The 27929-nt window shown below is 42.6% G+C and overlaps 1 protein-coding gene across 6 annotated transcripts; it reads left to right on the forward strand.

The window, feature by feature from the left end:
• The first annotated feature begins 1174 nt into the window (after positions 1–1174).
• pax2a (paired box 2a) lies at positions 1175–26587 on the forward strand. Of its 6 annotated transcripts, none has more exons than XM_034552017.1 (11): positions 1175–1232; positions 1718–1720; positions 2711–2876; positions 3917–4114; positions 7520–7605; positions 7789–7908; positions 15637–15812; positions 17871–17991; positions 25004–25105; positions 26171–26257; positions 26447–26523. In XM_034552017.1, the coding sequence occupies exons 1-11, from the start codon at positions 1190–1192 to the stop codon at positions 26521–26523; spliced, it is 1179 nt and encodes a 392-aa protein (XP_034407908.1). In that variant the 5' UTR covers positions 1175–1189. The 6 variants fall into 6 exon arrangements, with proteins under 6 accessions (XP_034407908.1, XP_034407905.1, XP_034407903.1 ...); XM_034552014.1 differs by having other exon boundaries at positions 1190–1232; positions 26466–26587; XM_034552012.1 differs by lacking the exon at positions 1718–1720 and adding an exon at positions 8804–8848 and having other exon boundaries at positions 1190–1232; positions 2699–2876.
• The last annotated feature ends 1342 nt before the right edge of the window (positions 26588–27929 follow it).

Here is a 27929-nt window from a genome sequence, read left to right on the forward strand (position 1 = left end):
CATTGTCCAACAAATAAAAGAGAATTTATTTACACAAATCTAATATTTGCGAAAGGTTAAACTATACGCTTTGGTATTTGAGATTTCACCCAGAGGCTCGCTAAGTGGGTTACTGGGTCGCCAGTTTAAGGATTAGTTCAACGATATTGTTATTTAAATTACAAGAAGAAAAATGTAGAATCTATGGACTAAGATTGTTTTAAATATATTGTATTAGGCTCATCAGTATCACTTTAAAAATAACTAAAGCCTTCTCATGTGAGTCCCATAGTCTCATCGTGTGTTTTTCTATTTGGAGTCCTTCACATGGAAACATTTGAGGAGCGTCGCTTTAACCAACATGCACAGTGCTGTACATCTCTTCTACCCCCTGCTTTTAATTTCCTTAATTCTTCACCCCAAAGTCTCATCATTTCCCATTTCGTCTACCTCCCCTTCCTGGCTGTCGGATGCAGGGACCTCCTCATTTGAGTTGCAGGTTTTTTACGTGGGCGAATCACAAAGTGTTGGAATCTATTGCCTTTGTCTGACAAGTCATCCATCTCTATGCGAGGGGATCTGTGGGATGGAGGTATAAAAAAAAAGAAAAAAAAGAGAGGGGGGGGGGGGGGGGGGGGATCTGTGGGACTGCAGCTTTTAGAAACAGACACACAAGGAGAGGGGTTTCATTCTCAGCCCAAAGCTTCGCTCAGGCACAGCCCATTTCGGAGGAGAGAGGGACACACTGCTCTGTACGCCGTGTCCATGTTGTTGTCATCTCCGCCCCTATCTGATTAAAGCACAGCCTGCGCTCCACGCCGTCAGAGGAGAAGGACTTTTTTTTTTTTTTCCCCGGCCGCAGAATTCCTGAGCGGGACTCGTGGAGACTGAGCAACTCTTGTTGTTTTCCTCATGATGCCCTACAAACACAAACAGTGACCCGCTTTGAGTCGATGTTGTCGCGACCGGTGCGCTCTGCACACGCGTGGGTCATGCTCCGCACCTGACCGCGAGACTTCTGAGTTTAGACCTGAACAGGAGGAAAACTTAGCATCGCCACAAGAAGTTGTCCACCGCTGCGGACTCTTCGCACACGGACTGTTGTTCGACACATTATATATCCGTATTTTTTTTTTTTACCTCTTTAAAGCTGCATCCCCGAGGCGAAACGGCGACCTCAGTCGATTACCTTTCTTTCCTTTGCTATCCAATGGATATTCACTGCAAAGCGGACCCCTTCTCGGCGATGCACCGTGAGTATACTCAATTAGTTTCCACACAGCAACATGTATGTGTTGTGACTTTCATTCCTGCACAAATGTGTTCGAAGATGTTTTCAAAGATTGCGGTTAAACAGAAAACAAAATGTTGAAGGTGCTTTATAACCTATAGGCCGATATATGAGCTACGTTTACTTTATTTGGCAACGTTTCATTAATTTACTGAAGATGAACACAGCTCTTAAATATTTACCATGTTAGTATCCTAAGTCATTTTCCAAAAACCCTTAAAACATTTGCAACTTTTGCCAGAAGGATTATTTAAAAATAGATTCATTGACGCCTATTTCAAGTTTGGTAATACATTATGGAATATATTGATGGAATATTCGGCGCAGAGAAAAGTATTTTCAAACACGTCTGGCTCGTTTTAAGTGCACGTGGGTCACTGAAGAGTTTTAATTTGGTATGTGTTGTGTAAAGCTTTTTTTCGTTGAATCAAAAGGACGAAATGTGAGCCGGTTTGAGCTACATTTACTTTCAAGTGACATAATAGAAACTCCTCAATTTAAATACAAAGCTTTTATTACCTGTGAAATTACAGTTTGGCGTGTTTCAAAACAAGGGCACGCTGTGTGTAAATAGATGTAAACGTGTCACTCATCTCTTACTCTAGATTTAGGTGGTTAAGAATAAAACTAACGCAGTTGATCTCTTCATTTTCTTCATGTTTTCTTCTCCATACGATAGGGGTAAAGAAGACCTGGGCTGCTGTAAATTATTTATTCCTCCTCATTCGCACCATCCGCGTTTGTAATATGAGTTATCAAAGCTCATTTAAATTATTTACAATAATTGTGCGAGGAAAATTAAACAGGTTGAAACATAATATCTGCGACATGTGTTAGGCTGCAGTGGAGGAGGTGCTCTTGGAAAATAGTGCCTATTGCCAATGTACAGGGAGAGGGGAGTTTTATTTTTATTTGTGCGGTATCAAAAGAGCCAGTGAGGTATATTTTATGTACTGCTATTTTAATTTTATTCATTTAATATTTCGTGTAATATGTGTAAGTAAATCTATTGAATTTGACTCTCAGACAGGTTCAGTTGCTACCATTACTATAATTATTATTGTATTATTATTAATATTACTACCGTTAGTATTTATTATTATTATTATTATAGTTGTTGTTACTATTATTATTATTTAGAATACCACTATTGTGTAAATATTTCATGCACAAACAAAAACTATTGGCCCAAATTAAAATATGCACGCCTGTTTGTTCGTGTGAGTGTGTGTGTGTGTGTACGTGCGTGTGTGTGTGTGTGTGTGTGTGTGCCTGCGTGTCTGTTTGTGTATATATTTTATAATTTTAGACCAAAAAAATAACTAAATGAAACACCCCAGAAAATAAAAGAACCAACAATGAATCCAGATGAAGAGAGCCCGTGTCTTCTGCAGGTATGTAATGTTACGCTCCCCTGTGCTGCTGTTGTGTCCCACGCAGGGCACGGCGGTGTGAACCAGCTCGGCGGGGTGTTTGTGAACGGCAGACCCCTCCCGGACGTGGTGAGGCAGCGGATCGTGGAGCTGGCCCACCAGGGCGTCCGGCCCTGCGACATCTCCAGACAGCTACGGGTCAGTCACGGCTGTGTCAGCAAAATCCTCGGCAGGTAAAAGGGGGGATCCACTACCAACAGAGCCCTGTGTGTGTCAAACATAAATCTTCTATAGCTCGTATATGCGCACCAAGCTCTATTTCAGCCTCAGCCATCGGTTATATAGGCAGGTCATTTTTTTTCTTCCTTTATCTTTTTTTGCTTGAACACAGCAGTTCTGCGTCCGAGATTTTCTATCCATCACCTGCAGCCCTGCAAGAGAAAAGCATCATAATCATGAAATACATTTTCGGAGAAGAGTTTACAGCTAAGCATTGGGGATAAAAAAAAATATCTGAGAGGAATGTGAGGCTGTATTAATATTATTGCAGACTGGAGGTGATTAAGTGTATAAAGTAGCACGAGGTAACTTAAAAAGTATATATACACGAATTGGATTATACAAAAAACATTATAAACTCACATTTGAGTATCATAATCTTTTAGAAAAATACCATAAATACACAATTTACGTTCTTATATTTTCCATCAGTGTAAAAGCTACTTTAAACCTGATAAATTACGACTACGTCATTTTTTTTAACTTCAGAGCACAAATGCTGTGAGATAATATTTTGAAATATATTTTTTTCAGCTATCAGAAGGCATTTCAGAGGTATTTCATTTCACACACACTGAATGTTTGTCACCAACATTTACCAATAGGTCATGGTGGCATGTCGTGCATGCTACTGTAAGCTCATGGAGACTATAAATGAGGTCCAAACTATGCTTTTACAGCTAAACTGTCCTTTGTTCTGTTCGTCTCACTGCTTATATTGTGTGATTTTAATTACACTGCTTTTCGTTGAAAATCCGCTCTGTTCACCTTCCAGCTGACACTCAATTAGGCCCATATAACAGCACACTTCCACACCAATTATTAGATTAAAGTCGCCATCATATTTGTAGGTATTTGTTGCCCTATGTAACAGAAGGTCGGCGGAGATTTGTTTCCACACAAACGATATTTAAGCCACCTTTCCCATCAATTAGACGATGTTGTTGAATTAAGGAGGGATCCATTCAGGAACGCTCCCTCTGTCCCCATGCAGGTACTATGAAACCGGCAGTATTAAACCCGGAGTGATTGGTGGCTCCAAACCAAAGGTTGCAACTCCGAAAGTGGTGGATAAAATAGCTGACTATAAGCGGCAGAATCCAACCATGTTCGCGTGGGAGATCAGGGACCGACTACTGGCTGAGGGCGTCTGCGACAACGACACTGTCCCCAGCGTTTCATCCATCAACAGGTAGGTGGAAATAACGCATTTGTTTTCCATTAAAAGCCCAAACGCGTAATTTCTCTCTGAAATTATTTCCTCATGTTCCGCGTGAGCCAAGTTTTAAAAAAAAAGGAAAACGAAATGTAGAATTGGATAAATCAGCTCTGATACGAGCAGATCGCTATTTCATGTTTCATAGCCGAGTCCATCCGGGTGGTCTCTCAAGTGCAATTCAATCTCCGGTGCGGCCCCTCGACAACACAGCCAGCACGGGAGCCGAGGCACGGGGGCCCCGGAGAATCACATCTGTCTCGATGAAAACCGATCGATACCGCGTAACCAGATCCAGAGGCGAGAGGAAACACCCGACAGAGTCGTTCAATAGGCGGACCACACTGCGACAGAGGCGGCCGCAGCCTCTTTATTCACAACAATTGTTCCGTTTTCCAACAGCGAGGTGAATGTGGAGCGACGACATCATATATTTAGACTTTTAGTAGATGGGCAATTCTACATAATTCCGGTTTTAATTACACAGTCTACTGTATTAATAATAATAATAATAATAACAACAACTTTCATGAGTATTATTACAGTATAAGTAGAAATGTATAGATACATTCCCGTTCTGAAACAGTGGTGATCTATGGGTAAATGGACTATGAAGTAGTTTCTGCTAAAGCAGCAGCCGCCCTACTACACCTTCTCCTCACCACAAGAAGCGGGGCAGCGTGGACAAAGTCTCTCTAGACAGAAAAGATCCAGTGCGCGTGTGCAAAGTGAAAAAGCCCCATAGCCTGCGAGTGGTGAACTTTGGTTAGGAGGCACTGTTCCAGAGAGCTGGTCATCGGCATTACCTTTTAATGAGCTGAAGAGAGTCTCATAACACATCCAGCTAAATGCATAGAGATGGATGGATCTTATATATATATATATATATATATATATATATATGACAAAAACATTATAGAAGAGAGAAAGACCTATTATAAAATAAGACTGTTATGGAAATTATGGTTTCAACAGGTCTTTTTGCGCCTTTCACCTGTTGTTCTTAAAACCAAAAGGAAATGTTTTAAGGGTGTGTGGAGGCAAAGTTTAATGTGTTAAAATTACAAAATATTTCTGCCATCTGCTTTGATGAGTTTGAGCTGTGTGCAACAGCATTATTAGGATAACTGTTTTCCTTTGGAACTAAGTTGGCCTGCACATTAATAATTAACATCAGGGTGTGTGGCAATACACAAAACTGCATTTTACATTCATTCAAAACCTAACAAGCAGCGGGTTTCGCTCCTGAATTATATTCCCCCAACATGTCGAAGATAGGTTCATTTATATTTATTTGACATCATATTAAAGCATTTCAAAAATGTTTATCAAATCTATCCGTAACTCAAGGAATAGTAAACCATAATTTCCAGGCTTTTTTAAATGTCTACGGTTGTTTTTAGATTCTCACTGTTGGTGTTAATTAAAAGACGATTGGTAGATAAGCAGGAGGAAGAAAGTGAGGATGAAGCACAAGAGGCAGACGGGGAGAGAAAGGCACAGTGGACCCCTGGTGGTCTCTGTGCTTAACGGGCTGACCTCTGCTCCGTTGACTAAAGAGGATGTCCTGGCTTTAAACACATTTTTCCTGCATGCATTATTAAAGATTACACAGAGGCTGGGTTGCACTTTGTTTGGTTGCCGCAGAGAGGAGTTTCCACCCACTGCAACATGCTCAGTGGACAGAGTGGACATACTCATAAGGTCCTAAGCGGCTTTCAATCATATTGATCCACATTTCAATCTTTCTTTGGGATTTTAAAAATGTTTTTTTTATTACAACACCCAAACACCAAAGTCATTTAATTCACCCACATTGCTTATTCAATATCAACAACATAGACTTGAAACAAAGTCCTTGAATTTATGAGGCTCCCTTGAGTCATGAGGTCAGATAACTGTTGTGGTGGAGATGTTAGAAATTCAAATAAAATATTGATGTGTGTTTTCTGGAGGAGGCTGCTTGCCTTTGTTGCCCTGCCTGAAGGAGAGAGTGGAGGACACATGAGATAGTGAGGGGAATGAAAAGAGTCTGATGTACATGTTTGCCCCTGAGGATGTTAACCCCTAGCTGCCTGATTCAGAATTGATAGCTCATTGCTGGATGCTGCATGTACATGTGAACGTCGCTCTGCGGTCTGTAAAAGTCTGTTTTTGTCACCTCTCGAGTGAGAGGGCTTCCATGTGGGATTTCTGTCAGTGCACAACACTGCCTGTTATTCAATGATCTTGCGTTTGTCTGTCAATCAAAAGATTACCATAGTCATGGTTTAATGTAATGCGATCACGTCCCATAAGAGCTAAAGCTGAGCTTGTGTAAATCCCACTATACCTTTACAACAGTACTCAATTTTACAAATGTAAAATGATCTCCTAGCTGAAGCCTCGAATTTAGTTTAGTTTTTTAAAAATGTCGCTGACGTTTAAATAATGAATGCACCATAGATTAAAATACTTTGGATGTTGCAGTGGTCTCGGGCTGGGCCAATAAGACACTATTGCTTTCCTGTCACATATAATTTATAGATCACCATTTGCATTTGCTGTTCCCCTCCACCATTTGTCGTCAACTTTTCTATCCGGGAGTCCCAATCAATAGGCTCTGATCCTCAGTGAGCCTTGAGGATTCCTGTGTGCTACACTGAGCAACAAAAAGACCAGAAACTACAACAGATACCAGAGAGGTGACAGAGGATACAAGGGGGAGGGGGGTGAAATGGACAAGAGTGAAGACAGAGAGAAGGAAAGACAGAGATGAGGGGTTTGAAAGACAGGAATTGTACAGTAAAACGGAGAGAGCACATTGGACAGTGCAGTAGAAATGAGAAAAGAGGATGAGGTTGGGAGAGAGAGAGAGGAGTGAAAGATCAGGTCTGAGCGATGGAGAGAGAAAAGGGAGAGCGAGGATAAAAGAGGGAGTGGGGAGCAGAAGAGGGAGATTGTTAGAGTTGGCCAGGTAGAGCCAGTGAAGCTGATCATTGAGGTGAATTGATGTGATTTCATGCTTTGTTTGCAAGATCATTCAGACCAAAGTGCAATGAAGACTTTCCCGCCACATCACATCTTACTGGTATGGGGACTTTATCATATTTCTAACCTCAGAATCCAGCTAGATTGAATCCACAATCTCAGGGGGCAGCCCCCATTCAGCCTCACACAGGAGAGGAGAGATTGCCCCTAAAGCCCTGAGATTGGCTATTTGTGACAGGGGCCCGAATATGAGGATACAAGCGCCCCAAACGATGGCGCACTTGTACATGCACGAGCGGAAGTGGACGTGATGTGCCGTGTTTGAGTGTCCCAGGGCGGCCGGGCTGGTGTGAAATCTCCATGCTCTGGAAGCAGTATTGATTGATCCGTGTCTGTTGTTCACTTTCCCAGGATTATCCGCACCAAAGTCCAGCAGCAATTCCACCCGTCCCCTGACGGATCTGTCACGCCTCTGTCCCCGCCCGGCCACACCATAGGTAAGCGTGAATGAATCCAAGCACAGATTACAGCACAGTCAAATGAGCCGATCAGGGATGCTGAAACAGGAGGAAAACACCTAAATATGAACGCATACAAGCATTTTCACATACACGTGCACCGGGATATAAACACACAAACCATGCGTACAGTACAAAGTCTAACTCAGCTTTCTCTGTCAGTGCCCAGCACAGCCTCGCCCCCTGTGACCAGCGCCTCCAACGATCCCGTAGGATCCTACTCCATCAACGGCATTCTGGGTATCCCCCGCTCCAACGGCGAGAAGAGGAAACGAGACGATGGTAAGGGAGACACATAAAATGCCTTTGTTTTCCATCCTTTTAATTCTCTCCATCACTCGTCTCCTACTTTTTTTTCCTCCTGTGTGTAAAGAAGATGGCATTTATGACAGCGCTGCAGCCAAGTGTGTTTCTGTGTGCCGTCTCCAGTGACTTGTTATGTTGTATATCAGACGAGTGTTGAGAGAGTGTTGTGATTCAATCAGCTTTTTGATGCCCTGCGTTTTACCATACGCCTACAGAGCTGCATCTCAATTTTATACCATGCTCAGACGTACTGTAGATATCCCATATAGCTGTCATACAACTCTAATCCCCCTGGGCATCGATTGGATCTCGGCCTTGATACTATCAGTTAAATACTAGTATTTTATTTATCCTGCACTATAAAGATACATTCTTTACTCAAATATATTTTATTCTGAATAGCAGTAAAAGATCAATCATAACGTATTTTTTGGAAGACAGTATAGGGCAAGAAAATAGCCCTAGATATGCTCCAAGATTAAGTGGAAACCTATCCGGTCCAAGCCAGAATTTCTCATTCCTAGGCAAGGCAAGAGAGTGGACACACACTGCCTCAGGGCTAACAGATTATCGGTTTTGCAAACAATTGGCTTTTTTAATGCCTATGAATTAACATGTCCCCGGTGGAGGCCTGAACAGGTGTAGGAACAGACCGGTGGAGGCAGGGAGGGGGCTGCGCGTGTGACTTTGTGTGTGTGTGTCTGTGCGTGTGTGTGTGTGTGTGTGTGTGTGTCTGTGTGTGTGTGTGCACACATGTGCGATTCTGTGGCGCTGCTTTGAGGTGGCTGATGGGATGAAATGGTTGAAAATGATCTCAAAGAGCACTCATCAAAACTAGCGACTTCCTTCTTTTATGTTTCTGTCTCTTTAGTTCTCTGGACCGGCAGCCACATGGATGGAAGGAAAATAGGACATTGTAAGTTGAAATTAGACCTTCTCTTTTGCTTTGATCAATCCGATCACAATACTTTCCTCTCAATTACTGTGTTTGCTCTTCCAGGGTTTTGAGTTTGTGGGGACGAGACAGGGAAGACTTTTTAAATAAATAAACTAAATTAGGAAATTAAAATGAATGAAGCCAAAGTGGCTGTGGAAAATCTGAATTTCCACGTAATGGCATGCAGGTCAATATACAGAAATGCACAGTGTTGCTAATTTAGAATGTATATCACTTAAAGATAACTGGATTTCAAACAGCAAGATGCAGTTTATTGTAAACTTCTTTTTAAAATTAGCATTTCAGCCACTTGTGATTAATTACTCATGGTCATTTTTAATAGTTTACATTTAATAAAAATAATTGCATCATTGTTTTGTTATTTTAGAAAACAAAGCTGCAGGCGAACCACCTACAGAAAGTTACCTGCTGCAATGTTACCTGGCCAAATTAATCAAATAAAATAATCAAAGTAAATATATAACTGAGTAAATAGATAAGTGAGTAAATGAATACATCAAAAACAAGGGAAGACATAGTGCAAGGGTTTTCGTGTTCTCCAAATGTGTTGCATGTCTGTAAAGTTAACCAATCAAATATTTGAAGCGCCACATGTTTGTGCCTATACATCGTGATACTTTGACCACAATGAACATGAAGCAAAGCATTGCACAGTTCTTGTACTGCTGCTGTTGTGATGATGGTGTTGGCGTTTAATCCCAGTGTGGATGAAGTCAGCGCTTGCCCTTTGAGGAAGAAAAAGGTCCCCATTACTGGAGGGCGGGAGAGATAATGTAGTGTGACACGCCTTATGTACACCGTGTCCTCGTAAGACGAGCTTCAGGGACATAGGTGCCATAGGAGCCATTAATCTGTCCCGTCATGTGTTATTGCAAATTAAAAGTAGCATGTAACATTGGACAGCTTTGAGTGAAGATGGGGGGAGGTAAAAGAGAGATAGAGGACCACTGGAATGAGGGAGAGGGGGGGGGGGGGGGGGGGAGTGGTTTTATGGGGAGGAAATAAGGAGGCTGTAGTGGCCTCAATGAGAGTTGAGCAAGAATTAGTTTTAGGATTTGTGCATGCACTCATATACAGTGTACACACCTGTGCACGGAAATGTGTGCGTCCGTTTGTAACTCTGTGGCTTCAGTTGCTTCTCACCCTGTGAACATAGTGACATTTAAAAGAATTTGCAATTCTGCAGAGAAAAGCTATTAATTCACAAATTAACATCTCCCCTCTCCCTCCCTCCCTCCCCATCCCTCTATCTTGGATGTGCAAGCTATCGAAAAGACAAAAGAAATAGCCTTAAGGGGGGAAAAGAGAGAGTCTCAGCCCTATCTGTGGAGAGATTGGTTTGCATGTCTGCAAGCAGCGATACCAATTATGCCAGTGCTGGGAGAATGCGTCTCAATGTGCCCCCTCCTTTGCCCCCTCCCCCCTCCCCCCTTCCACCACCCTCACCACCACCATCACCACCACCACCTCACTCCCGAATCTATCCATAGCCAGATTTATTTGTGTATCTCATTACAGGAAATGGAATGTTGTTCCTGCCAAATGCATTAATAGTAAAGTGGGGGAAATTAGCCCGTTGTATGGTGGAAGTGGAAGCCAAGGGAAGGCAGAGAGGATTGGGTGACAACTGCTGTTTGATTGTTAAACGTGTATTAAAGAGTACGGAGTCCGTGAACTCGTTTATTAAAAGTTTGGGCCTTAAAGTAGTTTCAAGACGATGATTTGGAACTAATTATCATGTGAGACACCTGCTCTGATTAATTTTCTTTTCTAAATGAAATGCTGTTTTTAATAGCGCTGCAGCTTTATCTAAATTCATTGTGTTCCTCGTCTTAGCGCACAATGACAGGTTACTGCTGACCTTGCTGCTGTATGCTGTGCGCAGGTTGATGTGACCTCACTGTAGGTTTCTCTTCCTGGATGGAGCAAAGTGGATCTCCGGGGAGGACAGGCAGTAGGGAGCCACAGTGATAAATTAGATGGAGAAACCAAAGGTCATAACTTGTGATCGTAGCGTGGGTGTGGGATGAGTGTAGAAGGAGGAGCTGATGAGTGTGTGTGAGCGGGGAGAAAAAATATGGCATAGCAGGTTGTTCAGTCATGACATGAAAGAACGATCGCACGCAGCAGCCAGAGTCATATCCGCCTGGTTCAATAGCTTGTGGAAAAATGAATACAGTTGCTGTTTTGATTTGTTCAGATTTGATATTTGGCCCTTTTGGAGATTGTCCGGTGTGTATCTTTTAACACACATGACCCATTTGTGGAGTTTGAATCAGTTAGTATATGGATTTGAACCTGGGCCTACACTGGTTGGCTAGTCAAGCCAGTCCATGACAATGAGTCAATAGAGGATCACTTTAGAAAATAAATGCATCCAGAGCGAGGCAGAAATAAATGGAATCATGAGCACCATGATGGCTCTGATGGGGTGAGTGTGAGAGAGAAAAGCCCAGGTTTGAGAGGGGCCACAGAGCGTAACATAGAGACAAGAAGCTGTTAGGGCCCCGACGGTAGAGGAGGACACAAAAGGGTCCACATTGCATTTCTCCCCCTCCTCCTTCTCTGCTCCATCTCTGTCATTCTTTCTCTTCAGCATTACATTTCTCCTCTTATCGTCCCCCTCTTCTTTCTAAGTCTTGCGAGTTTGTATTCAGCAACATGGCTGCGTGAGACCGCACGTACAGTTGTAAACGATATACACTGAGATCCGTCACAAAAAATATAAGGAGAGTGTATTCACTCAATGGAGAGGAATCATGTCAGAGAAAAGTCAATTATGGGCAGCGATGCCGAGAATTAATGGAGCGGTGCATTACTCAGCTTGAGGAGGGAGAAAAGGCAAGAGAAAAGAGGGGATACGTTAATTGCATTTCCACAAATACTTGCCACACAGGGTGGCAACTCTAAACGGCAGAGTGGTCCAGAGGAGGACAAAGAAAAACAAGAGATGGGAGACGGCAAAAAAAAAGAGGGAGACGGCACAAATATCTTTATATTATCTCACTTTTGTTCTAAAGTAAACAATAGAGGAAATGGCATTTAAACTGGTTCAAATGCAAGTAGTTATTTTGTATTAATTAAATACTCTTTTTCTAGTTTGTGGTGCAGCGATCTACATTATTATTTCTGGTTTAAAGACTTATTCCAAGAATATATTGCAAAAGTCTCACAGCATTGGCATATTTTCATTTGATAAAAAAAGCAATTTTTCACGTAAACAGTTTTGTCCACATTAACTCCAGATTAATTTATGTCTTTCTCAAGGACACTTTGACATGTGGACAGGAGAATGCAGAAAGTCCAACTCTTTTGACCATAACATCTAGAGCCCCTCTCTTTTTAATATTACAAACTCACAAACTGTTTCCAAATAGTGCTTTAAGTGTATTTATTTATCATAAACCTACTGCTTTGGCTTGGATCTGAGAATTTAAATGAAAGTAAATAAAATAACTAGACTGCTTCAGAATACTATCGACGCAGACTCGGTGCTGGCAGTGAGTGCAAATATCAAATAAGCATCACTGTGCCTGCTGACAGTCAGTACACTGGTTGGCGGTGCTAAATCGAATTAATAAAGCTCTTAAACACGCCACAACATAACAGGATCTTAACAGCCATGGCAGTGTTGCTGCCTCTCTCCCTCTCGCTCCCCTACCCTACCCACCTCGCTCCTTTCCGCTTCAGAGGTTTCATAAATATAGCTAGCTTACAGGGAAGGAGTGTTCACCCTCTGGGTATACCACTTCCTTGGCGCTCTCTTCTTTCTTTTTTTCAAGCACAACTGCATTTTTTTTTAAAACATCAACAAATGAGCCACAATTTGCGATAGCATCATTTCACCTATCAGCAGAAGACTCGCAGTCTCTGATCTCGGAAACCCTGTGCCGTTGATTTACGGAGAGAGCCGAGCGATGTGGAGGAATTAATTTGCCTTTCAAACAAGCCACCACCTCTAATCTCTGCTGAGTTATCTTATCAGAGGGACAGGGGAGATGAAAGGAGGACGTAAAGTGCCACCACAGGACGTTAACACAAAGCAAAACAGAACAGCTTTTGATACCATTGTGGTCCGTCTCACAGTCGCTACTGTCAGTGGTTCGCTGTGAGTGTTTGTACAAATGCCTGAAAGAGTGTAAATATTAGGAAGAAAAAAATATGTGTTCATCAAAGTATCGTTTAACAAGAATAGTTGCAGTTTCATGTCCATTGGTTGAGTTTGTCTTAGAGTTTTATACAAAGCCCACTTATTAAAATGTTTGAATTCATCATTATGAAATATATAACGTAGACACAACGAGGTCCAGCAGCATTGGTCTATTTAAGCCGATGGGAGAAAGTGCATTGCTTTAGGGTTGATGTGTGAATGTCACCGAGTCTTGTTTTTATCTTGGTTTCTCCTCACACTTTGGTGTTAAAACGCAGAGAGGCAGTCAGCTGGTGCTGTGGGAGTGATAAGAGAATACCTGCTGAGACACCCAAAGGGGTTGAAGAAACACTGAGGGAATGAAGCCAGCCAATGAGAAGCACACACACATGATCTGACAGTCGTCTTCACACTCCACTTGACACGCTGACTGTCAAAGGATGAATCTGATTCATTGCAGCTATTTTATGATATATGTCAAACATGAACTTCTAATGGCGAAGTCTGGAAATATTGATTCAGTATTATTTACATTAAAAGGCCAAATCAATAATTCTTTGACCACATACATTTTAAATATATTCACAGACATAATTGAAGTTGAAATTAAAATGGTGTGTCTTAACTAAACATGACTTAAAATAAGGCCTGTTTCACTCCAATTTCTAAACTGTTTCTGGTGTAAACAAACCTTTAACAACATCCCACAGTGTGCTAATATAGATTTAGTTGTTGTTTATTGTCAGTCCTTATGTTAAAATTCCCGTTAATCAATTAACATGTTCGGCAATTGGGTTTTTAAATTAGCTATTGAGGCCTTGATTTACGTTTAGATAACAGAAAGTGCACCAAAAATTGTCCATATGATGGGAATCTGTCCTTTTAAAGCCAGTTCAGAAAGCTTGATTAAGTGTGTGTGTGTGTGTGTGTGTGTGTGTGTGTGTGTGTGTGTGTGTAAGCATGCTCCTCCATAGTGAATGACACACACTTTAGCTATTGATTGAGCTGGCCTCTTTTCTCTGACCAACTGATTGATACAAGGTCATTAATGACCCTATTTTCTTCTGTACCACAGACACCAATTGAGTTTCATACAGCAACACTAATGATGCAACCTCAACCCTTCACTCAAGGGAGCCTTTTGAAGAAAAAAGAAAAGGAAAGCCTGCTAAAATATTTGGTTAACGGATGGCAGGAGAAACACAGGAGGAGGAAAAGAAACTGATTCCTTCATAAATGTTACACAAAGCTAAAGTCAATATATTTTAGCAGAGAAACACACATATACACACCTTTCCATCTACACGTACACACACACACCTCTATTCCATTCTCTCCATGGATCTATTTCTTGGTGCGAGTCGGGTTCATCCTCTGGCCTCAGCCATTGAAAAAAGGTCAAGCAGCCGAGCAGAATGGCAATAACGCCCCTGAAATGGTACCATCAGTGGAACATGATTGATCAATTGAATTCCATAGCACAGAAAAATGTGGGATTAAGTAGAGTATTATACGCACAATGAGTTGAGGCATGATGTTCATTCCAAGTTCATTTCGCCTCCCTCCTCTGCTGGCGGATCAGGCAATCAATAGCGGCCTTGCATATCATATATCACCGCTGGCTCGCCCAGGAGAGAACATAATCTGCTGCAAATTTAGAATGACAGATTTGTATGGGAGCTAAAGCCCTCATCCGCTGTTGGCGGCGGGGAGAAGGGAGGAAGGGAGGGTGGCGGGAGGCAGGCATTGGAGTGGAGGTTCCTGGGATGCTGGCTGGAGGTTTTAGCTGCAGATTTTTTTTTTCTTTCAGTGTTCAGGACTTGATGAGTGAGCAGAGGGAGAGCTGCATGCGGCGGCGGCGGCCAAGTTGATAGGGTCAGAGATCGGGAGACCAAGGGAAGCATAGGCTCATTTGTTTATATAGAGTCTGACCGAGTGAGGAAATGCATACACTTGCCCCCGACACCCCGTCCTCATTCGGCCCTGAGTGCCGTACCCACTCCATTCTGTTTTCCAGAAGACAGGCAATATGTGGGGGATGGAGGGAGAGAAAGACAGACAGAGAGAGGGAAGGGTAATATGTTCAGGGGGAAATAGTACAGTTAAATAATGGCCCTCCATTTCCTCGCTGGCAGAATGAGAGGCTCTGTGTGTAATCGCCAGCCCCACTTTCTCCTCCTGAAATACACGCTCTCCCTTACAAGTATATATTTGCACTGAAGGTAATCCATCAATTACCATAGACCTATCACATGATGACCGCGCTGATGGTGGCCACGAGGAATGGTGGGGGGAGTAGAAGGGGAGGGGGGGGGGGAGCTGCTTGAGGGAGTGTATATGTGTGTGTGTGAGAGGAAGAGAGGGTGATGGTGAAAACAGAGAGGGAGATAAAAAAGTAGACATGTTGGTGGGTCTCTCTGAATTTACTACAGCTCCTCGTGCCATCACTCTCACACCGTTGAGCTACAACAAAAAAGTCTTCTTGTGCGTATCTCACATTGCTAGCCCACTAGATTAATATTGGGTAAAAAGACTGCAGCTACGCCCTGATGCAGAATGTTGTCGCCTTCCCTTCTTAATCTCCATCTTTCTTTAGATGGCTCTGATGGCTCAGGTCCGGGCAGCGACTCTCAGGGCAGTGTGGAGAGTTTAAGGAAGCACCTGCGAGCAGACGCCTTCACCCAGCAGCAGCTGGAGGCCCTGGACCGTGTGTTTGAACGTCCCTCCTACCCTGATGTCTTCCCCACTTCAGAACACATCAAACCTGAACAGGTTCGCTAACCAGATTTCTTTCTACACATTAAAATGTACAGCCCTGCACTGGCATCCTGGTTTCTTTCTTCCTGTCTGCCTTTAAGTCAAATACTTCACACCATTATAGAGAGAATAATCTGGTACACATACTGACAAAGGGGACAAAAGGCAACTTCTTGCTTCAAGTCGCCTACAAGCCTACAGCCTATTTCAGCAGATAATCATTATTTACATGCATTAGACTGTTAAACAACAAGAGACTATTCATTTTTCCATTGGAATGTGGGTGCCCATGCAGCCTTAGCAGTGCCCTAATTGAGTTCATTTTCATCTCTGTGCGATCGCGGGGAATTACAGCGGCGATAAATCAGAGGGACAGCCCCTCAGCCTGCTATACAGCCCCTAATGCAGCTAATTACCAAAGTGATTTCTACGGCAAGATCAATACCAAAACGAATTGGAAATGACTTGCAATCACAAAGAGAAGAGAAGGTATTAAAAAGGCGAGAGGAAGGTAGAGGAGGGGGGGGGGGGGGGGGGGGGGGGAGAGAGAAAAACGGCATCAGAATGGTCCAGAAAAATCAGTTTTAATTTAATGTAATATTAATCAGGCCACTTTCCACTCCTTCTGTGCACCTCCATTTTGCTCCCTGTTTCCAACACCCCCTCCTTTTTTTAAACTGGTGAAAAGGTGGGATATTAGGCTATTAAGGGCTTGTCTGGTGTCTGCATCAGGGCATTAAAAAGCCATTTTGAAGAGGCCAGGCTGAATAGGCCTCATCCCTCCCACACTTCTGGCAGCCATGTGGTCAGGTCATTCAGGCCTCTCTGTGCTTGCCACTCGCCCTCCGCCCAGCCCTGCCCACAGCCCATCTGCATGACAAAATGGCTCTTGTGCTGCTGAGGCCCAGCGGAATAGAGAGGAACATCCAGCCTAGTGCCAGGGAACAGTTGTAAGCAGACAATTAGAGTTTATCTGGGATAGAGGCAGACAAGACTGGGGTCACCAGCTCGCCCCTGTGGGACCCCGTCCCATTGAGAGAAACAGATGCATTCACACACACACACACACACACACACACAGCCACTCTGACACAAACACTCGCAGACAGAAATGTGTGCACACACACTTATCCTTTCAAAGAAAAGGAGTCAGGTCAGGAAGTGTCATCTCATTGACAAACAGGATTCATCACAGCTGCTCCGGCAGAGTCTTAACCTGTGATAAATACTTGGTGGAGACGAGTTGGTGGTTGAGGTTTTCTGGTGCCGTGGTTGTAAAATAGTTTTGAACAAAAAAATGGTAAGCCATGAAAGATGGCTGCCCCGTATATATTTGATCACAGTTGAAAAGATATGCAATGAAAATCTCCGCTATAAAGTAAAATAAAAAAAATAAAAATGTATGAACGGCGTAAAACACACTATTTTATCATGTTATTAACCCAGTTTTATGTGTTCATCCTCGAGGCAAACCACAAAGGTTGACTTTTGAGGTTGTACGCCCCTTTAAAAAACCACACCACATGTCTCTCCTGTAACAAAGCCCTGAATGTCTCCTCCCTTGACTGGTCACAGGGATGACTGCAGTGGAGCACAAAGAGCCAGCTGACACCCAGTCCTTTCACTCCTCTCCCAATCCCTCTCTCATCCCTCTCTCCCTTCCTGCCTTCTTCTCAGACAAGCCCTAATGCATGCATACATCATAGGTCTTGGTAAAGCACAGGGAGCAGGGTTCGGGACGGGTTGGTGAAGGGGAGGGCGGGGGTTGATGCTCACAGAATTCACCGGAAATATTCAGAAGGACAATACAGTGGAAGGATCACAGACAGCTTCCTCAGATACACAAGGGGTTTCCTTGGGACATATTTCATATATAAGTGGGAAAGCTGCTCTAAATCTCACACCCAAAGTGGGTATGCATGCAGTGCATGAGCGATATTAACCAGATCATAACGCAATCTGTTGGAATGTGAAATTATTTTGACAGAAAAAAGTCTGAATTGCTCTTTTATGTATGCACATGTGCATTCCTCTGCTGACATATTTTTGCATGTGCTGTGTATTTGTCTACAGGCGAATGAGTACTCACACCCATCCCTGAACGCTGGCCTGGATGACGTGAAGCCGAGCCTTTCCGCCAGCGCCAGCTCTGACCTCGCCTCCAGTGTCTCCCAGAGCTACTCTGTTGTGACAGGTACAATCTGACTCACGCTAGATTGATCCCTAAAAGAGTACACACAGCTGCAGCAGATCGAAAACATCTGCAACAAGGTGGCTGAACTATCTAGTGAGAACACAAACATAGTGTATTTACAGTACCTCTGCTGCAATGTCTTTCTATATTGATTTAAAATATAACCAAGCATATCATACTTATGATTCTAGTCAATTTGAACATTCTGCCTCCCATTTTTACAAATTCCTCTCTGCCCCCTCTCACCAGCCAAGTGAATCTGATGAACAGTTTTCCAAATATTCTCATTCTTCATCCTCCTGATATAAAACAAATCAGTCCAATTAAATCCCATAATCAACATGTGCACACTATCGCAGCTGTAAAAGATGGGAGCAGCTGACAAATGAGACTATACTACTCCTGAATTTACTGAAAATGCCATTTTAGACCAGATTACACCTTATGTCACTTCATCATACTATAATATATTATTGATGGTCAGTCAGTTGTTTGTGCGTTCACTTCTAAACAGTTTTCCTCATAAATTGAAGTATTAGACATTTCATTAAGTACTTAAATTAACTTTTTTTTATAATATGTTTTTCTCAAATTTGGTCAACTTGTACTGAGCATTGTAAAAAATCATCTCAATATTGCATCATCATCGAGTAGTCGAGACTTTGACTGCCGCTCCCTTATGGCACTCACATTCTCCAGCGATATTAAATCACCAAACGAAAGCCCTCTTTCGAGACACTTTTTGAGGCACTCTGTGTATTTATTTCTGAGGGACAGAGCCAGACAATATATCATCTGAGCCCATTAAATCCTACAGGCCTTTCACTCGCTGCTCCTAACTGGCTATTGTGTTAGCCCCGATTGGCCCGCTAACAGATTGACTGGGAGCACTTCTCATAAGAGACAGCTGCTGTTCTCGCCGCGACACGACGTTGTCATCAAAGGCTATGATAGCCTGTTGATTGACAGCGGCTGGAATAGCAGCGTGGCTGGCTGGCTGCCTCACGCTGTGGTGAGAGAGAGAGGCCCAGATACAGATGAGACAGTGAAAGACATACTGAAATTACAGGGGGCTTTTTTTTATAACAACTTATGAACTGACTGCTGTCTTCAAGAGTAACTTCCACTGAGAGCCAACAGGTAATGGCAGGTGCACTGTATTGAATATCTTGTGGTATTAACTATCTGTATCATATAACCCACACTGACCCACCCTCTGTTGCACTATGGCTTCTTTTGCTCTGCTGTCGAGGTTGATGGCCGCCTGGTTAATTGAAATTTCGTTTCAATGTGGCTGCGGAGCCTCTTTCCCAGGAGAGGTTAGGTTTACTGATGGCCACACTGACTGGAGAGTAATATGCCAGCCTTTTAATAAAACACCCATAATTATGCATTGGGCATCAAAGTCAATGAGCCCACTGTGTGTGTGTGTCTGTGTATGAGAGAGAGAGAGAGAGAGAGAGAGAGAGAGAGAGAGAGAAAGAGAGCCAGTATGTAAAGAGGAGGAGGGCATGATTGAAAACTGCAGTGGCCTTTCTTACATGATCCCTCCAGTCCAGCCCCGGACCCAGACCCAGACACAGAGTTATGGGAAAAGAAAGACCCCTTTTTTATTCCTGAATATGTGGGAGGTAGATTTGCCCCAGAAAGTTGGGCCTCAGGAGAAGAAAGGTGTGTTTTTGTCTTTTATGCTGGTCTCCTCCTATGAAAGCGGTCTCGCTCTGGGGAGCGCACTCATAGCTGGTGGCCTTCAAGCCACCTGGGGGCCGGGGGCCTCCTAAAGCGATACATGCGAGGGCCACAAATGGCATAATGAAGAGGCAAAATAAGAAAACTTTTCTCAGAGTGGAATATGAAAACAAACTTTAGCTCAAGCATTAGAAAATGAGTGTTTTGAGCACCAAATTAAGTCAGAAGTAATATCCAGTAAGCTTTTATTACTTAATTTTAACGACTTTGCAAAGCAATGCATGAAGCATTTGATTGGGTGTAGGTTGTTACTGCATAATATTATTTTTTTCTGCCATTAGCAAACCCTGTAAATAGGAATGTATGCCAAGGCTGAAAAATGCTAAATTACCTACCACACTTAGGCTTGGATCCAATTATCAATAAATTATGCTCTCATACGGGATGGAGCCACAAGATTATATTCAGTCTTTAAATGTTTTTTGCTCCCAATTAAAATTCATACAGTTATTGATCTTGTTGATTTTTATGTCCTGAAATTTGCATAATCTATTAAAGATGAATGATTAATGAAGTGCTCAGCTTTCCATTCCAAGGACGCTAGCGAAGACAATGTCGGCCATCTTTTGTGTCCTCTATTTATCCTGTGTGAAAAAGACGGTTACCAAGGAAGGAAGGCGACATTTGAATCAGAGAGATTAAGGGCACCGAAACATCCCACTGGGATTTAGCAAGAAACAAAAGTAATTTACTAATAATTTCCCCTCTTGCAGAATGACGACTTTTAGATTTTCTAAATGTAAATGAAAATTGTAGTGTTGATATTTTGTGAAAGAAGAAATGATTCTCTTCTACAAAACATTACAAATTAAGCTTTTGCTAATTCGGCAAGCAGATATTAAATTTCACATATATACATGTTGTAGTGTCCACTCATATTTTTTCATAACGGACTGGATAAACAAATAAACAGGGAACTTTGTTTCTGGTGTTTGCAAGCTGAAGTGAAACTGTACTTGTCCAGTGAAAGAACACTGTGACCTGTTCAGTGCGTCCATGGGTAGAACAGCATGACATGATTAACTCCTGGTCTCTGGCTCTTGTCCAGCATTTATACTTTATGTCTGCACTTGTCTCTATTGGTACGTGAACGGACTCAGCAACATAAAATATCTCGCAGATCCGCTGCATCTTGACTGTAATTATCTTAATATCGAGACTTAATAAGTGGAACAAAAGATAGTATCTTACAATATAGCTTCTTATCAGTAGTTAAATAGGGTTTTGTCCAATGAGAGCACAGTAGTCTCTATAAAGGCATGGCTCCATAATCACTCTCACCAGAGCCTGTGGGGACGCTGGGTGTAAATGGGTACCCCTCTGACCTACTTAAACTCTTGCAGATGCAAAGATCCAGTGCTTTTCATTCACTCTTTATATCTACCTATCTATTTCTCTCTTTTCCTCATCTTAACCGTACTAATGAGGTGGGAAACAAAACACACTTCATATATGATTAATTTGAGCTGAAACGTATACCACACTTTGAGCCTCTTTTATGGCTTGGCAGTAGCAGCCATTCTCTGCTGGGTGGCAACAACAAGCAGACACCTAACCTGTGGTGCCTGGTGTGTGGCCTGGTGACAAACGGCGTGTCTCAGCTCAGTTAACGCCTGCAGCCCCGAGCTCGGAAATTAATGTTTATATCACCCTGCACACTAACCTTTGAGCACACATTTGATAATGAATTACTTTAAACCCGTGGATGGGGAATTTAAGCTATTTGGCCCTGCAACTATTATTTACTGACAACTGGATGCAGCCTTTTAGAATAGGTATGTTGTTCCTTTCCTGGGGAAAGGGGTTATAATGTACACACTCTACAATGCAGGAGATGGAAGGCTGTATTGAAGTGAACATGAATGTGTCCCTGTCAAGGTAACATTTAACTCTTTGCCCTACCGACACGAGACAGAAGGTTTGCTGTGATCTGGAACACACTGTAGGAACAAAAAGGTTATCCACAGATTGAGTATCAGCCTTTGAAAACAAGAGTTCTGCCAGTAAATGTGTTGTGCACCACAGTTCCTCTGCGTATGTTTAAGAATGAAATGTTCACTTAAGAGAAGGCTGTTGTAGCTATATCTGGACGCATCACACCGAGGACCGTTGTAGATCTTAACAGTCCATTTCTATGGTTGATGGGGTCTGTAGAAGTGGTATCAGGGGTGGAGCAGAGACAGATGTTGGAGAACTCTATAGCGTCTCCACTCTCTCAGAGATGTGTTTGCTGGGGAGAAGAGTCCCCAAGGACCCTGAGTTTATCTTCCATCTCCATCATCAGGGCCTGTGATTTGACAGGCTCCCTTTACCCGCGCTCTGCCTCGTCTCTAGGACAATAAGCAACACCATGTCTGATTAGTTTCAGAGTTCAGTGGTCTTGAACGCAGCGTTTGTGTCGGTTGTTGTTGCATCGTAACCACTGTCTGTTTGGCAATGGTTGCTCAGGCGCTGAGAAAACAGAATACTACAGTAGTATGCAGGAAGTCTCAGTGTAAACAGACCTGGGCTTTAACTAAAGGTTCACCCTGATAACAGAGTAAGTGCTCCTTAGAACAAAATGACTAACTAAGGCCAATGATCTAGCTGGTCGTTGAATACATAGTGATTTCAGGCTCACATTATCTGCTTGTCGATAGCATCAAACTCTGGTAGTTGATGGATGTTGTTAGGCACCCAAATCAGTTGCAGGGTAACTGGACTTTGGAAAGCTGTTTTAACTCTAAAGACTTTAACAAAGTACATGTTAGATATAATTTACTGAAGAACCGAACTGTGTGCCAGCCATTTGCAATCATTCCTATATGCAGACATTGTTTCTAATGAATCTATGACATACTTGTACAGTTCAAAATGTAGGCCTATCCAATTAATGCAAAGTCCACTCATTAGAATATTTCTGTTCATGCCGGAGATTCGTGGCAACCAGCTTTTTAATGATTTGATAAAAAAAAAAACGTACATGGTTAAACATTGTGCTGTTCCCTCCATAACAATGCTATTTGTCTCAATAAGATGAAAGCATTCTGTGTAATTGCTCTATCTCTGTCTAAATCCCCCATTTACAGCTGTCACAAAGACAAAGAGATTTGGAAAACCTGCTATAGATTTCTATGGGAAAGCAGTCACGTTCCCTGGCATTAGGTTCATAGGGCTGACAGGGTTGCATCCCCCTTCCATAGAACAGCCCTTATCTTAATGAGGAATCGCAACACACAGTCCTGTTGTAAAATAACAATGATGGGGGAAGCAGCTAATGAGGCTATCATGGAGTCGGGAAAGAGCCATCTCTCCCTACAGGCCCCAGCGAACACAACAGGCTCTGCAGCAGACGTGGAGAGGCCGGAGACAGAGCTCACATTGATTGCACAGGTTCAAGAGGCAGAGCCGGTGAAATGAAAGATGCCAAGACTCATCAGCCAAATTAGATCAAAGTGTAGAGTTTTGAACTGTCTGCGAGCCAATTGTTTGGTTATTTGGGGGAGTGATTTTGTTGTGAGAAAGCAGCCGTGAGATTATGTTGTTTGTTTTTCCCCGAAACCTTGGGGAAATTTTTTACTCATTTGAGCTTGATTGATCAGGCGCGATGTGTTGTTGCAACATTTCACTGGTGTATGTTTCCACTTAGTCGAATGAATTACTTCTGGGCGCATATGAGATTATTATTATATGCTATGTAAATGAACTAAATCAACTGCTAAAGACTGCTTATCTATTCAGGATTCATATGAAATGTCTGGTTGTGAGTTGGTAAAAGATAGGAAGTTAATGTGTAATAGCAATTGCACTTCTTGTAATGGTGCTTAAAATGCTGTCCCAAATCTGCTAAGGATTTGGAGTCCCGTTTCTGTTTGATTTATTGTTCTTTGGTAATGTTTGGCTTTATGCATGACACGTCCAAAAACTTCTGCTGGTTTGGTTTGTTTTTGCCTCCGCATAGAATATTCCCATTTGGTTATTTGGACATTTAGAAATCTATACATCCATCCCTCCATACATCCGAGTGACTGAAGTGAATGTTTGTGCAGTATGTGTGGAGTTGCATGTCTACGTTATATCTAGTTTTTTTTTCTTTTTCTTTCCACCTGGCAGACTTTCACCCATCATACCCACCTTCCATGTGTGTAAAGCGAGAGCCCCATGAGGCATCCTTTGCCCCCTTCACCCCCTCCTCTGTTGGGGATTCTGCTCTAGCCGACATCTTGCCCCACCAGTCCAGCCTATCTGTAGATGCCTCTACTCCCAGCTACCCTGCCCATGCCCACGGCCCCCGCTACAGCCAGTATGCCAGCCAGCCCTTTATAACAGGTACAACTTTACCCATGAGGCCCTGAAACCAGATCAAAACCCAATCAAGCTCACTATTTTTAGCTGATTTATGTGTTTATTTTTAATAATGTAGTAATTATCAAATATACATCAAATTAAAGTGTCCGTCTCTCAAGCCATCAATCCCATCATGCATTGTGGCCCCACTGTTTAGTAGACACAAGCAAAACTGACTGCTTGCCCCTCATTAACAGCGGCTGCTCTCTCCCCCTCTCGGGTTAACAATAGGCCTCCAGGTCCCTCCAGCCTCGTGACAGGCCCGAGGTCTGAAGGGCAAGAGGAGGCCAAAGGGGGAGGGGGTGCAGGGGATGAGATGTAGGGCTAATGCTGTTTTGGACCTGTATGTCCCTGTCCTGTGTGCCCCTTCATCCAGCCATGCCCAATGCTGTCACTGTTAGTTAGAGGACTGAATGTGGAGCAGAGAGAGCCCTCATTGGCCCGATCCTCCTGTCAGTTTCAAAAGCTGCAGCTTAGGATGTTGCTATATTCATGTTACAGCAGTTGTAGTCACTGATAACATTATTTTATGAACAAGATTTGCTCAAATAAACATGCAGATGGCCCTGTGATATTGACTGGTGACCTGTGGAGGGTGCCCCTTTCATCCAATGCAACTCCAGACTGGATAAGTCTGATAAGTTCCCCCAAATGGAGGAAAAACATGCTACTTCATGACACATGCAGCAACATGTTACATATTTGTTGTTCGTTTTAGCATGTTTGAAACAACTTTCTTGAGAGTATTGCAGAATGATCTTGATCTTATTCTCAGTGACTATATGCATCGCTTCACTTTGGTGTTTCTTGTTTATAAAATATTATAATTGGAGCATTGAGAGTGAAATAATGTTTCCAGATGAAAAATATGTTTTTCCATCAATTATACATAGAAAATATACACGCATGTTCAACTTTCCCTTCCGTGTGCCTGCAGGTCGAGACATGGCCAGTACCACCTTACCTGGCTACCCACCTCATGTCCCGCCCACAGGACAAGGCAGCTACCCCACCTCCACACTCGCTGGAATGGTTCCTGGTAGGTTTCACTACTCCCTTTTTACGATGCCATTAATTCTACTTTTACAGGTTTGTATTTCCAGTAGGTACTACCCTTCAGTTGATCTTGTGGAGGTCACTTAAACATGTAACAAATACAAAAACACATTCACTATTTGAGAGACTGAAGAAACCTTAAAGCGTGCTCTCGAGCCAAAGGATTGAAGCAAGCTTGTTATAGCTTTGTTAGCGTGCGGTTAGCGTCTGCGGACGAGGACATTAGATGAACTCGATAGGCGATCACCACAATCAGTGGCCGTGTGATAGGACAGTTCCTCTCAGTTACACTCCAGCTCCCAGCGCTCATTACCCTCACCGTGTCCACACAGCGCACTCTCACCAGCCCCGTCGATAAACACCGCTTTCGCTCCTCTCCTTGCCTCCCCGGACACCCAGAGCTGCGGAGCGTATCTCTTTCCCCTCTACTTAACCTGTAGTTCAGGTTCACAGCAAACAGTTAAGGGTCAAAACACAGAGGCGTGGAGGTCCTGTAAATATTTAAATCACTATCTCTCTCAGGGATGAGCTCGAGTTACACGACCTGCGGTGGGGATGCTGTAGCTGCCAGCGTGTGTAGATCTCTCCTCCGAACAACTGAAAACACGATTCCCTTTATTGTTCAGCATCACTCTCTGACATCCCCTCAGCCTCCCGTCCTTCCCACCATGACCTGCACACAGAGGACAAAGAGCGAATGAGTCTCAGAGAACCTATTAGGGAGTTCTAAAGCGCAGCATCATCGCTTCAAAGCAGGAAAAAAAAGCACCAACGTCCTCACTTAAGGGAAACATTGAGGAAATCCTAAAGACTAACAGAAGATTAATAAGACAATCAATTCACATGAAGGGGCTGCATGGAGACAAGCTATACAAGCAGCCAGGGTAAAAAACATTGTATGGTGACACGATTGTAATCAAATTACAAAGTAACTATGAGTAATTATGATCAGTACTTTTTCTACATCTTAATGTTTTATGAAAGCTGACAGTCATTTCAGATTGTTAGCTCTTTGCTAATGTTTGTTTTCTATTGATTTGTTCTCTAGGAGGGGACTTTTCTGGAAACCCTTACTCTCATCCACAATACACCACTTACAACGAAGCATGGCGGTTCAGCAATCCAGCATTATTAAGTAAGTGACTCTCTTATATAAGAGAAACTGTCAAAAATAGCCTAACATTAAAATAACTTTTAAATTAATGTATTAATAAAACACAACATTAAAAAAAGTACTCTCTGTCCTTGGAGTTTCACACAAACGTGTCTTACACAATGTTTGACCTCATGGTTTCCAACGGCTCGTTCTTCTGTTAACTTTCAGGTTCCCCTTATTATTATAGTGCCGCGTCCCGTGGCTCGGCACCTCCCACTGCTGCCACTGCCTATGACCGCCACTAGTTACCATGGAGACCAGCTCAAACTGCAGGGCCTGGGCTTCGGCCTCCATAATGTTCCCGTCTGAGAAACACTGAGGTCAAAGGGAAGCGAGGTGGAATGCTAAAGGAAACCCTGTTATGTTACGCGATGTGGAGGAGGGATCGGCGAGGTCGACGCCGGTGCATCCAGCTTCAACGTCACACACTTTGGCTCAAAAGGGCCCGCGGGCGTTCAGAACTCACCCATCATGCCCTCACTCTCTCAAAGGCCGGAACATTTCCAAAATGACTTTAAGAGATTATATAAATATATATATTATAAAATATAAATTGAAGAAAAACTGTGTGAAGAATACCATGTGGAAAATTTTTTTGTGGGTTTATATTTTTGTTTCTTTGTTGCTGTTGTTGTTGTTGTTATTTTATTCATGGATCCTCACATTCCTTTTATGTGATGAACTGCAGTATTTTTCTGCTCTAAAGAGAGAAGTCCAGGGGAGATGACAATGGTCCCATAGCTTGATGATGTAGCGACTTGAATCAGTGTTGCGAGGCCCCTTTGACACCTAATGAGAGCCTGGCTCCACACTGTGGGAAGGGCCCTATACGCTGGTGTTGACTACGTCTTCTGCTTTCTCCTGTCCCACCTACATTATCAGATAAACACAGCATGTCCTCCAACGTTTACTGAACCTATATAAACCAATGGCAACATCACACTCCCTGTGGCAAACAATCAGATGTAAAAATGTAAAACATTTTGTAAAGTATTAATTAAAAACATGGTGACCACAAAACGGCCTCGCCAGAATTTTAAATACTTTAAATAATCTTTTCCTGTCACTGTTTTTTTTTTTATGTAAAAAAGGCTATCAAAGATATTCCTTCAGAGTAGTTGTCACATTTCCCTCCTCATGTCCATGTCCATGCATGATCGTCCTTTGCTCTTTTTTTGCACTAAAACCTCATCTTATTTAATTTATTTGGTACATTCTCTTAAAATTAAGTTTAATAACCTACAAATTCTAAACATAAGTTGATGCTATTTATGTTGGATAGTGTAAGTGTAAAAACAAAAACCAGACAGGCAGAAATATATTTTCAAACTTCAAAGCATCGTTTTTAAGTTTCTGTGGAGTTTGAAAGCCATAGCCATATGGCTTCATGAACAAATTAAATTCTACTGGGTTATAATCCATACAGCTACTTAGTCATACCACTAGATGCCTACACAGTTTAGAAAGCTGTATGCAGTTGAGCGAACTGTATATTAGCTTCAACGATTGCCTTACAAACCTGTTTTTTCAACGTAAATTCATATCTGTTCAACTTAATTAATTGCCTTTACAAACACATATTCACCCCCCTCCTTGATTTCTGTTCTACTCTCCATCGGGACTGAGAGGAAATACTGATTCAGTTTGCTTT

This window comes from Cyclopterus lumpus, chromosome 15 (assembly GCF_009769545.1).
Source record: "Cyclopterus lumpus isolate fCycLum1 chromosome 15, fCycLum1.pri, whole genome shotgun sequence".
Taxonomy (NCBI): Eukaryota; Metazoa; Chordata; class Actinopteri; order Perciformes; family Cyclopteridae; genus Cyclopterus; species Cyclopterus lumpus.